Consider the following 12,969-nt stretch of genomic DNA (forward strand, 5'->3'; position numbering starts at 1 on the left):
TTTTTTTGTTTAAAGTACAGTATGAACATTTACCGCAGTCTTTGAAAACTTTCCATTCGCTGAATCAATATCCATCAGCCTTGGCAATTCGTTCTTAATGCGGCAAATGGAAGTCATTAATAATACACTTTTTTTGGCTCTAAGCTATGTCAACCAAAACGTAGCAAGATCCTTCGTGTTTGATTGCGTGACATGATTAGAGTGGACGCATTCACATGATAGAATTGCAGGAAATGATTTTAGTTCAAAACTAGTCAATAAATTTGGCAAAGTCTAGACTCCAGGAGATGCCAGCTCTAGTCATTATCATCATTCTATTTTATCTTCCTCAAATTCAATTGCAATTCGGTTTTAGATAAATAACAAACTTCTGACTTGTTTATTGCGCTAGAATAAGTATATTTTCAACCCAATACGATGATGAGTCTTTTCAATTTAAATATAATAACATTCGTCTTGGAATCTTATAATCTAATAATCATTTTTAACTTATCTCAGAGTTGTAATTTTGATTATATTAGAATGGATATAATAGATCAATATGTATTACTGTATCTTAAGTTAATTATATTTTGAAATATGATAGATAATGTAAAGGCTGATCAAATTCCCCCAATATAGCCCTAAACCAAATTACCTAGAATGTGAATGGTAACTTTAGAAAATACCCATATTCGTAAAGTTATTATTGCAATGCCCTATGGTAATGAAGGCTGTCAAATCCCAAAAAGTTAAGACCTGTTCAGGCCTACTTTACCATTCAAGTTCAAGGGGTAAATTGACGCGTAAATGTTGTGGGTAGTGAACTTTACACAGACGAGTTTAATTTACTTATTAGAATATTGTTATTTGTTATGATATGGACTTTGTTCAAAAATAAAAGTGAATTGAATTGAATTGGATTGAATGGTAAGAAGGAAAACTGTGTAGCTTATCCAAGGTAGTGTCTGTATCTATCCTGTGTGTAAATAGTCCTGTGTGTAATAGTCCTGTGTGTAATAGTTCTGTGTGTAAATAAGGAATTACACAGATTCTATATTGTTGTTACTGTTACCACTCGCCTGTGTAAATTGTCCTTTTTAAGATAGTGTTAATACCCAGGTCAAAGGAAACTTTGAGTAGGTTTTGTAAGAGTTACAGTACATATGGGGTACAAAAGACTAGTGTAAAGGCAAGAAAACGTAATGTATCAAAATGTTGTATGCTATAGTTGCAAAAACACTGCTAATTTTCAAGTATTCAAAAAACTATACGACAACACCAATTATGATAAAAGTAGTGCAAATATTTTTCTTCTTTTTCTGTAACTCCAGTTGTGTGTACATAACATACATGCCTGTAAGTTACTAAAGTGTTTCATATTTCAACCTCATCAAATAATCAATATTGATTAGTAATAAGACGTAGATTACCAAATATGGAATGTTAGGATCGTGAAATTAATCAGAAAATAGCTTTTTGAAAGATATTTTGGTATTTTCATTTTCTCCTTTAATAATTGGTGATTATATCTTGACAATAGTATTAAAATGTTATTTGTTTCCTCCAAACAATATGTTGTTTTATATATCGTCAGTGAGAAAGAAAAATTAAGGTTTCCGAAAAAGGCAGAAAATAGTTACCATTGTGAGGATGTTTTTTAAGATTAAAATTAGCTTTCATGCAAAAAGCTTCAAATCTGTACTGGAGAAATTATATATTCGTAACAAAAAGGAAAAAAAAGAAAAAAAAAACTGGTACTTGGATTTGTGATAGAATCAGTTTAAATAAGTTCATTTTTGCAATTTGTGATTTAATATGATGTTGGATGGTGATCTATGAACAAATATAGCAAAGCAAATTATGATTTCCTTAACATCAACATCAAATTTGATATAAATTGTGTCTCAGAATTTAAATTATCTTTACTAGTAAAAGTATTTTTTTTCTTTTCAGATTATCAAAGATAGAATCAATCGAGAGAAAGCTCGGCATTTACTGGTGTGGAACACACCACCCGGTGCTCTTGCGATAGATCCAAAATATTCCACTGATCTATCAACTTACCCCTTCTTTAAGATTGCCTTGTCCATGCCCCTATCTGCAAAGTTTACAGCGGTCATCTTGGCAACATCCCCCATCTATTCCTCAGCAGCTCCAATAATAAAACTAATTAAGAGTATAAACCAATCAACAAATGTAGCACAGGTGAGTAGTATGGTATATAGTGCGTACTATTGCACGCCATGTGACCCACAATCGTCCAATCAAATGACAGGAATTTAGTTAGGTGTTATATAATATATAATAAATATCCATTAAAAAAATCGTTTTTAAGCATTTAAAAATAATAATAATGATAATAATGGTACAGTGAGTACATGGTCTGGTACTCTTGAACACAAACTTAGCTGGTAATAAGCTTACAAACCATAATTTATTGAGTTTGATCATAATTCACACAATTCATTTATTATTTTTAATATTTTATCCTTAGATATAGCATACATTGTCATTCTATACCTAAATATATCCTTCTATACAAATGTATAATGAATTTTATATAGTTTAATTATAACAATATAAATCAAAAGGCAAATTACTAAAAATAATGATGAGTATCTGTGGCAGAATCTCAATAAAAATACAAATAAAATAAGGAGAAAGCCAAATCAAACGATAAAGTAAAACAGCCAGAAAAAAATTGCAGCCAAAAATTAATTTATAATGTAGACAGACCCATTGCATTTGCAGCAGTGAAATATGTTGTCACATTCAAAGTGAAGGATAAAGGATCCTCATAATTTGAATATGACGGGTGATACTACCATAATTAGATTATTACATTATGGCAGGTGATCCTGATTGGTAAACCTTTTTTAATTAATATTAACATATATAAATTAATTTTATCTTAACGAAGAAATAAATTAATAATATTGAATCATTTTGAAATTGAAGGTTAATTCCATTAAATACTGCTCAATAGTAATTATATATTTAATGCTAAATTCTACTTAAGAGATTAAATGTTCAATCAAACTTCTATAACTTTTTATGTAAAAGATTAGCTATAACCCTGACATCCATCTTTATGTATAGCCAATTGTTGATTCCTTTGTATTAGAAAAGAAGGCTTCCTATTGTTATTTTTTAAAATGACCATTAACATACACTATATATAGATTTTCTCTCGTATTGCATTTTATTGACGTAAACAAAATAGAAACATCGGCTCATTAAATTCTATCCTAACTGTTTGTTATAATGACAAATTGTACATTTTCAATACCATTTTTGTGCTAAAGTTTCAAATTTATACCATCATAATTCAAATCTTTAAATATTGTAACCGAATCCACAGAACAGCGGCAACTAAAAGGGGCTAAGTATGGTAGTTGTTGATCAATTCGTAACTGATGATTTGTTGCTATTGATTTTCTAATAAACTATAAATATAATATCTTTTTATAAAGGTAGCGTGTACTGTATATTGCCTTTGAGTTGTGCACACACAACATCTTGAATACAGTAGTAATTCTTTCATAATTCTTTCATTTGCATAATTATTTCTTATACATTCCACCCAAAATCAAACAAAAAGTATGCAATACAGGATTATTATACCTTTGAGGCAATATGAATATTTAAACAATGTTACAATAAAAAAAATGATTTATGCCTATCAACAGATAACAAATTAGAATGCACAATGGTTACGCAAATGTATCTTTTGTTCAATTAAAGATAAATAATAGAAAATTGGTATTTAAATAAAAATATAAATAAAATTTTAAAACTTTGACCAACCCATACTCAAGGGACAAGTAAGGTGTTCCCGGAATAGAGGTGTCCCCTGAATATGGGTTGGCCATAGTTTTTAAATATAATACTGGTGTTGAATAAGGACCAAACTGCCATTTTATTTGTCCACTACATACCATACATGTTCAGTGATTACTCTCATGGGTCTTTCACACCTCTTCCGGCACGGTTCAGATCTGGCCGCGGCAATTCAAATATAACGTCAATATTTTGATTTCACGTGCCCATATCATTTGGTGCATAACCACGTGGAGCATTGTGCGTTGCTTTACGTCCTAGTGTTGCGTCGCTAGTGGGAACCACGCTTTATGTTCATAATGTACTGTACATTGTTCCAGTATCAAAATGTTGATACAAAATTTGAAATTGGCTTTATTTATTATTTCATCCTTCATTTGTATTGTTTAAACATTGCCTTTATTAAAATTGTCATCATCATCATCATTTATGTGAAACCGAAGCATTAATGTTCGATTTGATTAGCCGGCCTGGAACTGTGTTGGAACAGGTGTGAAAACCCTTAATACATGTGCCAGATGTGTGTAAATAAATATTAAGAAATAATAATATTTTTAACATTAAATATTAACGTGTTTTAATATCTTTTTGCTTTTATAGGTTATTGTGTTATGGCATGTAGAACACCCACTTCCACCAAAAACACGTTGGCCTACAACATACTTTCCATTGACAGTGGTAGAAGGCGGTACTAAGGTAGGTAGTACTGCTTTAGCATCAATCTGATATTTTCTGTATGGCACATAGGACATCACCACATCATTTTTATTCAAGTCATGGAGATTCATAAGGTTCTCGTAAATCTTAAAATTCTCTTTAATAAACCAAAAACCAGCAATGGAAGTGTTATAAATAATAGGATTAGCTAGATCATTTTTTTAAATTACCGTACCTAGTTGCTAGGCATCAGTAAGGGAATGTATGGCCCCACCCGCCTTTCTCTATTTTTTTGGAGGGAAAGAACCTCCCTGTACTGTAACAAGTATGGTCTAATTATTGGTTATATGGTTTTATCAATTTGACTACAGCTACATTAAAAATGAATTTAAAATATAATTTTGAAATAAAAACCCCAATCCTCCATAAAAAATAAATAAATTGCAAAATGTCAATTGTTTTCTATTAATTTTTTCTATTCATTTGTTTATTCAATAAAAATCAAACATAACAATTTTACCAATTATTTTATTCATGTTATTTCTACTTCATCACCCTCATAGCTACTGTATATTTTGCAGATATTCACTTGGCCAATCAATGTAGTATATAACTCCTCATCAATCAAATTAGTGTTTACCTCCTTTTTCCGCGCCGTACGTGTAAATTAAAGATTCTTTAGGTCATCATAAGTTGTGCATAGAATCCTGTTGAATTATTCAGTACATTCACCATCAATCCATTGATTCAAATATTTTCATTTATTTCCTGATTCGTCATCAATCATTGGTTATTCTTGAAGATTTTCGTTCTTTCCAGTAGTGAGGGCAGCAGTCTACCAACTGTAATTAAATAGAATTCACGTTTAATAATAGAACTGAAATCAGAGAACTGCAAAAAACAAAACTCACCACTAACCTTGGCTCAATTATCCCCTGGTAGATATAGCCCTTCGAGCCTCTGCCATTCCTTCCTGTTCTGTGCTGTCCTACTGTAGCCCAAGACAAAATTTAAACCATATTTAAAATAGAAACAAAAGATGTTTTCTTCAGAAAATAACTTCCATACACTAAATAAAACGGAAAACAATAGAGATCATACAAAATAAGGATTTTCTTCAATTAGTGTACAGGCTTGAGAACCAGCACTGTACACCAGACAAGTTGATTTTGAATAACAACCCCTTATATAGTCTGTATACGCACTAAGCTAATATCCTGGTCACAAACATGGATACCATTTGCAAAACAAAGATAATGTAACAATACATGTACTGGTTTTTTTACAAAAGCCTTGTTCAACAGGAAACGGACACATTGGATACAAGGATATGGAAACAAGACTCCAGAATTTACTTGGTATTATAACAAAAACCTCCCAAGATCTTTAATGTGAAAACTACAGAAGATAACCAACTTTAATTTGGATCTACTACTATTAATACATTAATACATTAATGTTCAAGTCAACATTTCTATGTATGCTGTTTTTTATCAAGATACTTCTAATAACAGATGAAACATGCGCCACAAATATGCATACACATGTTGATAACACTTTACCTTGTGATACAAGAAGTCTATATCTTTAATCACCATTTTAAGTAAAGAGCTTGGCACTACGTGAACAAATTAAGAAATAATGAGTGAACAGGAAGCCAATTACTGGACAGTAACTTGTTCATGTTCATCTCGCTATCTATTAATTTTTTTTTTTTTAACAGAAATAATGATTGTCTATCAGTAGGAATCAATTCTATTTTTAATTAGTTATTTGTGAACTGAAAGTCTATACTATAGTTTTAATTGTTTTCTTGAAATAACTTTTTTTCTAAATAGATATATCTTTGTAAATGATTTTTTTTTCCAATTATTACTTTCTGGGAAAATAAAAAATAGTTTTCTTAAAAAGGTGAAAAACAGACATACTTATGATTGTTCTAGAAATGTGTGTTTGTTTTTAATCGTCATCTTCTTTGTGTACCACTTCATACGAGAACATGAGTGATTATGACTTGATAATTTGTTCGATTTTCAGTACCTTTTCTAGTATTTTAGTTTATTTGTTTTCTTTGTCTTTTTTATTAGTTTTTCTGTCTGTCTGTCTGTCCAACTCTTAGTAACTTCTAAAAAAACTTCAATTTGTGTTCTTTTGCTAAGTTTCTTCTTTATTTGTAGCTTACAGTATTATCATCAGTCCAAGTTCCTTTGTGTATTCTTGTAAAATTGTTTATGGTTATACTCTTTCTCAAAACAACCTCTCAGAAACTCTAAAAACTTATTTACAACAAAATTTAGTTTGAATGAATCCTTTAAATATATATATATATAAATATTGATTTCATTATTTTCTTTCTATCCCTACAATATCCTATAGTTGATTCTGACCATTTTTAAATCAAGTACTGTAATACTAGTAATACTAGTAATACAAAGTAATAACTCTTTTTTTCCCACAGCAAATTGGTGATCGCTTTAAGCCAGTTAGTATGATAAAAACTGATGCGGTTCTAAGTTTGGATGAAGATACTGTTTTAACAACAGATGAGGTTTGTAAACAATTTTGTACACTTTTGTATCTAGTCAGTCTAGTGTTAAGCATTTATTTACAGATTTAAGCTGATCCAAATCATATAGTCTTAAGTGATATGAGCTTATGAGATGTTAACTTTCGTTGTAGACTTTTTAGACTATTCTCAGAGTGTCGTTTTTTGTGTGTGAATTGACTATTTTGAAATGAATTAAAAGTACACTAGATAATTAAATATATAATAATAGTCATATGAATAGATTGATTTAGTGCAGAAATGCACTTACGACAGGGTCAAAAAGTATTATTTTAATAACCAATTATTTCGTTCTCATAAAATCAATTCTACAGTATAGTACTGTAGGCGATCTAGACATTTCTCAGTAAATACGTAACATTGATCGCTAAATGAATCTGATGATTAAATCCTTAATTGCATCGTTCCTATATTTAGGGTAAAAGCGTTCACCTACTTGATTTATCAATGTCTCTTTTGATCAAACTAAAGCTTGACCTTAAATGTCGTGTTGAACTTTCATAGTTAAGCAGGATAAAGAAGCATCTATAATAATATACTATATAAATGTAGCAAACATATATTTAAAGAAATCCTTATTTGTGAATAAATAAACTTGATTCATAGACATTTTAATATCCAAAATTTAATTCAAGGACTGATGCATTTTGATACCAAAATGTTATCTCTGTTGGCTGTGCATAAAATAAAATAAAAATCTCGTTTTTTTTACTAAATTCTAATATTTTCCTTTTTTTAGATTGACTTTGCATTTAGTGTGTGGAAATCATTTCCAGATCGTATTGTAGGCTATCCTGCCCGATCACACTACTGGGATGAAGGCCAACACCGTTGGGCCTACACCTCTAAATGGACCAACGAGTATTCAATGGTGCTAACAGGCGCAGCATTTTATCACAGGTACTGTATATGTTTATGTTACTATTAATGCCTTAAGTCTGTTTTCCTGTTGACGTTATTCGATGCTATTCGATCCTTAACAGTTCAACGAAGATCGTTTGAAAACGATCAAGTTGAAATGATAACAATAGCGAGTACCTTTTCCTGTAAATCGTTAACATTTCAATGTTTACGTAGAAGATCCCCGATTATTGTTAACGATAGCGTCGAATAACGTCGACAGGAAAACAGGCTTTACACAATCATTATAGAGTATCACGGTGTGACGTCATGACATTAGAGGGCGCTGCATGGTTGCTAGCCAACCAAAAAATGTGTTAAAGCGCTACTATGTTGATAAACAGTAAAGATCTGTATTTCTATCAAATTATGTATCTTAGCTTGATTTTTTTAAACTTAAACTGTAGTTGAAGAATAAATAGATTATTAAAAACAAATATTTAGTGATCTTTTGAAATTTTAGTTTGTTTTTATTGAAAATTATTAAGTTTTAAAATGACTACTTCAATAAGCCTATTCCAAACCATTGGTGATCTTGGAGTCACTCAGGCAGGCTGAACGCATTTTTGATTGCGCTATCAACCACGCAGCGCCACCTACCGTCGTGACTTCAGCACCGTGATACTCTATAGCGCCAATTTGATCTTCCTTCTGTTCTGTACAATTCGAACTGCGAATTTTTGACTTTTAAAATACTTTACACAATCGTTGTTATATATAGCGCCAATTTGATCTTCCTAAACAAACCCCTTTTTTCTATTTTTTATACTTTTTTTGTTTTTTATTCTTTATCAATTTATTTTTTCTTCTCTTGTATGCACTTGGAGGTCGCAATTGATTGAAAGCAACACACATAATAATCAAATATTAGTTCTCCTTTTGTAGAAAATCAATAGTTGTCGAGTGATTAATACTTTATTGCGTCAAAATCCAATTTGCAGAGTGCGCTATTTAATTGAGTCGATGTGTGCGTTCTAAAAGTATCTTATATACCTCCCACTGACATATGACCTGTGACCTCATGAGCTATGTTTCTATGTTGGTAACATTTGCAGGAAAATGTGCCTGATGCTGTGAAAGCTGAACATGCAGTATTTTAGTAGGTCATGCCACTGACCTATATGACCCATGACCTATGATATTTTATGAGCATGATTTATTCTTTTTCTTTTCAAATGACAAAATGGTACCATTAATAAAGGTTGACATGGAATGCATATGATTATCCATATATAATTAATGTATTGCCATTCTGTTTTGTGCTGAAATTATATTTTTTAAATAAGACCCCAGTCAATAGAAAGAAAGCTATTCTCTTAATAACATGTGGCTTGACATTTTGTCATTTTCTAATATTGTTTTTAATGTTTGTTTTATTTCATTTGTTGTGATAATAACAATTAAATATTCAATTTATTATAGCACAAAATTGTTTATTTGATGTTCCTTTAGGGGGCCCACCATAATGACCTATAATCATACCATATTCCATCATAAATCCATAAACACCTCTATCCCAACAGAGTTGTAATTCAATAATGATAATAATATACCAGATCTTGTATAGTGCCAATTCCGACGAATGAATCATTCTCATGGTGCTGTCGACTACATGCTTCTCCCCTAAGGGTCACGCCAGTGCAGCCACATTAAGGCGCTCTCTCATCTGTCCACGTCAGTGGCTGTTTGTGAACTAGTACACCGGGATAACCCCTACTTGTCTCGAAAGTTTTATTATGCACTTTTCACGAGCAATGTGTGTACACTAGACCTATGGTTTATAGTCTTTATCTACCACCAGAACCATGAAGCAAGTGACCCTCGAACCCATTCCGATGTTACACTCTACGGCTATGGATTACGGTTCCACTGTCTTAACCGCTACTCCACTTATGCGCATGCAATGCATTATAATAATTATGTTGTTGTATACACTTAAACTAATTCCTCAATGTTATAATGTACCATAGTTTCAGTTCCTTCACTGTCTATTAAAAATATGTAATATATTAAATAACTTACAGAGCAGTATATGTTGAATTTACTGTAGTATTTTATATTAAAATGCTACCGCAGTACTGTAATTCCTTCCAACTGTACATTTGTAGAGGTAAAACTCTTAAGTTTGTTTTTTGTTTCATTTATTTGTAGGTACTACCACCATCTGTATAGCGAGACTCTGCCGAAAGTTTTGCTGGATCACGTGAACAGCATAAATAATTGTGAAGACATTTTAATGAACTTCTTAGTTGCGAGTGTGACCCACCTTCCACCCATCAAAGTATCACAGAGAAAGTGTTACAAACAGCTTTTAATGGGCGACGATCCAAAAGGAAAATCATCGTGGAGGTCGCCAGACCACTTTCTACAGAGACAAAACTGTATGAATCTATTTGCAGAAAACTTTGGCACAATGCCGCTAACCCGCTCTCAGATGCGGTTAGATCCGCAACTCTATCAAGACCCGGTCGGTAACTTTCGCCGCCGATACCGACAAATTGAACTAGTAAATGATGGCTGTAAACCATCATGACCGTGAGAGATGAGAAGATTATAATATTTATAGCTTTAACTGTGTGTGTAACAAAAAAGAGTTTGCAGTATTTATGTTGTTGCGTTCATGGATAGGGTAAAAGAGGGTATCGAAAGAATGTTTTAAATTGTTTTAAATTATAAAATAATGTGCTAGTATCGTTGGAATGATATTCAAACCAACCAGACTGAGTTGAATGTTGAGTTGTAAAAGAAACTATTTGAATAATCTACCGTCCAGGCTAATATAGTCGGCAGGAAAGTTCTTAGAATGTTATTGTTAGTGTTAGATTTTGTTTACAACAGAATCTTATTGGTCACGTATGATGCATCATTTTCTTAGGAAGTGTTTGATTGGTCAGTAAAATATCCTAACAGTAGGATGCCATGAAAATATGAAAAGTTAGGCCTAATTTGTGTTAGATTTGATTTGCCAGCAACACATTTTTATTGGTCAAAATGAATTAATAGTTGTACTGAGGAGTTTTATGTGATTTTGTCAGTAAAAGATCCTAATTATAGAATGTTAAAGAAATAAAGTAAATATCTGTTAGTGTTTGATTTTGTTTAAAAGCAGAATCCATTGGTCACGTATGATTCACAATTTAGTTTAGGAAGTGTTTGATTGTCCAGAAGCAAATTCCTAACAATAGATTGCTAAGGAAATAAGGAAAGCTATGTTAGAAGTTAATGATTTCTTTTGAGTTTTTAGAAGAACTAAAACGGAACACAGCCCTTTTATTTTAATTTCAAAGCAAATAAATATCTGCATTTATTCTTGTAAAAATTTATGAAATCAAGATAAATATTTTAGACTTTCCATTCCAGATTTTAATCTCAGAGTTTTATTGATTTTTTTTTGATTTTTTAAAGAAAGCAGCAACTGCTTTTTTTGTTGTGTGTTGTGTGATGAGAAATGGACATCATTATTTGTATAAAAAGTGAGCAAGAGGTTTTGTACTATGTTTTGACCGAGTGACACTGAGAGAGTGTGTTTTTATATTTGGCATTTTTTATATAAAGGTGTATGATTATTCATTAAGTATTAGCTAATAAAGACAAAATACATTCTAATTTGTGACCTTTAACCTTATTAGAGTAAAATTTGGAACAACAGTATTTAGTAAGAGGTTTGTTTTAATTATGTATTTTTAAAAGTATACTTAAAACAGTAACATTTGGATGCAAAAGATGTTATTGTATGTGTGATTTTATTTAGAAGCTGTTTCAAAACAAGCCTATTGCAGTTACTGCAGTAATTTTTGCTGCAGAGATATACATGAAGAGAAAAATATATTATAGCAACATATTCCATTTATTTGTTTATAACAATATGCTTACTTCAGTAACTGCAGTAGTATTAATGCAGTAAAAATGACTGCTGAAAATTATAACTGCTGTATAACAGCTTTGAAATTACTGCAGAAATGTGTAGTTACTGCTTATTTTGATTTAATGCAGTAACTGCCCTGTCCCTAATCTGCTTTTTCATGCAACACAAGTTCCACTTGTATTTTTTAAATCCTCGTGTTTTGATATTTTATGATTGTTTTTATGTTATTTTTCCAAATGTATATTTTTTACATAAAGTAATAAAGGTAAACAAATTGTTGTTAAATGTTAAGTTGTTTATATTTTAAGTTGATTGTTAAAATTGTTATGAGGTAGTATGAACATACAGAACCAGAATTTGACTTCAAATGCAAATAATTTTATCTTATACCAAATTTTCTTCCACTAATTTTCCAATACCTTAAGAACAAAATCATTTTAGAAACATGCAAAAAGTATGTTTAACCAAACAAAAAGATATTTTTGTTTGCATTTCAAAAGAATTAATGGTACTGTTGTTTGTTATCAAATAACCTTAATAATTATTTAAACAATAAGTATTTTATTATAGAAATAAAAGAAAAATCAAATGAAATCCATCGAATGTAAGTTATTACCATCATATCCAGTGGCGTAACATAGGGCGTGAATTCCCCAGGTTCAGCACTCTTGGGGCTATACCTTTGGGCCTTTTAAGAAGCTCTGGGGCCCCTGGGTTTAGCCAGTAAGCGCTCATAGCTGCTAGGCCAGTGATCATCTTTGAGAGATTACTGTAGAACAACTTTGGAACTTTACCTGAATAGCAGTTGGCCAAATGTTAAAACCTATATTGCTCTTGTTCACTTTCAAAAGAAAGTTTTCCTTTAATAGGGGTGTTCTAGAGTTTAAATAACAATTATAAATTGTCAGTCGCTAGAAAATTACATGGAAATGATTATCGACATGGTCAACCATGCATGAAACTTCATCAACTTCATCATTTCATCTATTTTGCATTGTTTCACCAGTAGTCTATTTTCTATGTAGGCCTACTGTTCATTTTTCATTGACAACTACAGTATTCTACTTTATTTTAGAAGAATAGCCGATAATAATTTTAGGAGAGTGAAAATGAAAGTCAATTCTAATAAAGATATAAAAATGATGCATATTCAAAACTT

General features: G+C 31.1%; 1 protein-coding gene across 1 annotated transcript in view; it reads left to right on the plus strand.

The window, feature by feature from the left end:
* Positions 1-12,337, plus strand: part of LOC140058233 (exostosin-1-like) — a 77,868-nt gene extending 65,531 nt beyond the window's left edge. Inside the window, exons 4-8 of the mRNA XM_072107533.1 lie at positions 1,936-2,187; positions 4,423-4,518; positions 6,938-7,027; positions 7,785-7,945; positions 10,097-12,337. Coding sequence (XP_071963634.1) covers positions 1,936-2,187; positions 4,423-4,518; positions 6,938-7,027; positions 7,785-7,945; positions 10,097-10,478 — 981 coding nt within the window. The 3' untranslated portion in view covers positions 10,479-12,337. The remainder of the gene's footprint in view (positions 1-1,935; positions 2,188-4,422; positions 4,519-6,937; positions 7,028-7,784; positions 7,946-10,096) is intronic.
* The last annotated feature ends 632 nt before the right edge of the window (positions 12,338-12,969 follow it).

This window comes from Antedon mediterranea, chromosome 1, assembly GCF_964355755.1.
Source record: "Antedon mediterranea chromosome 1, ecAntMedi1.1, whole genome shotgun sequence".
Lineage (NCBI taxonomy): Eukaryota > Metazoa > Echinodermata > Crinoidea > Comatulida > Antedonidae > Antedon > Antedon mediterranea.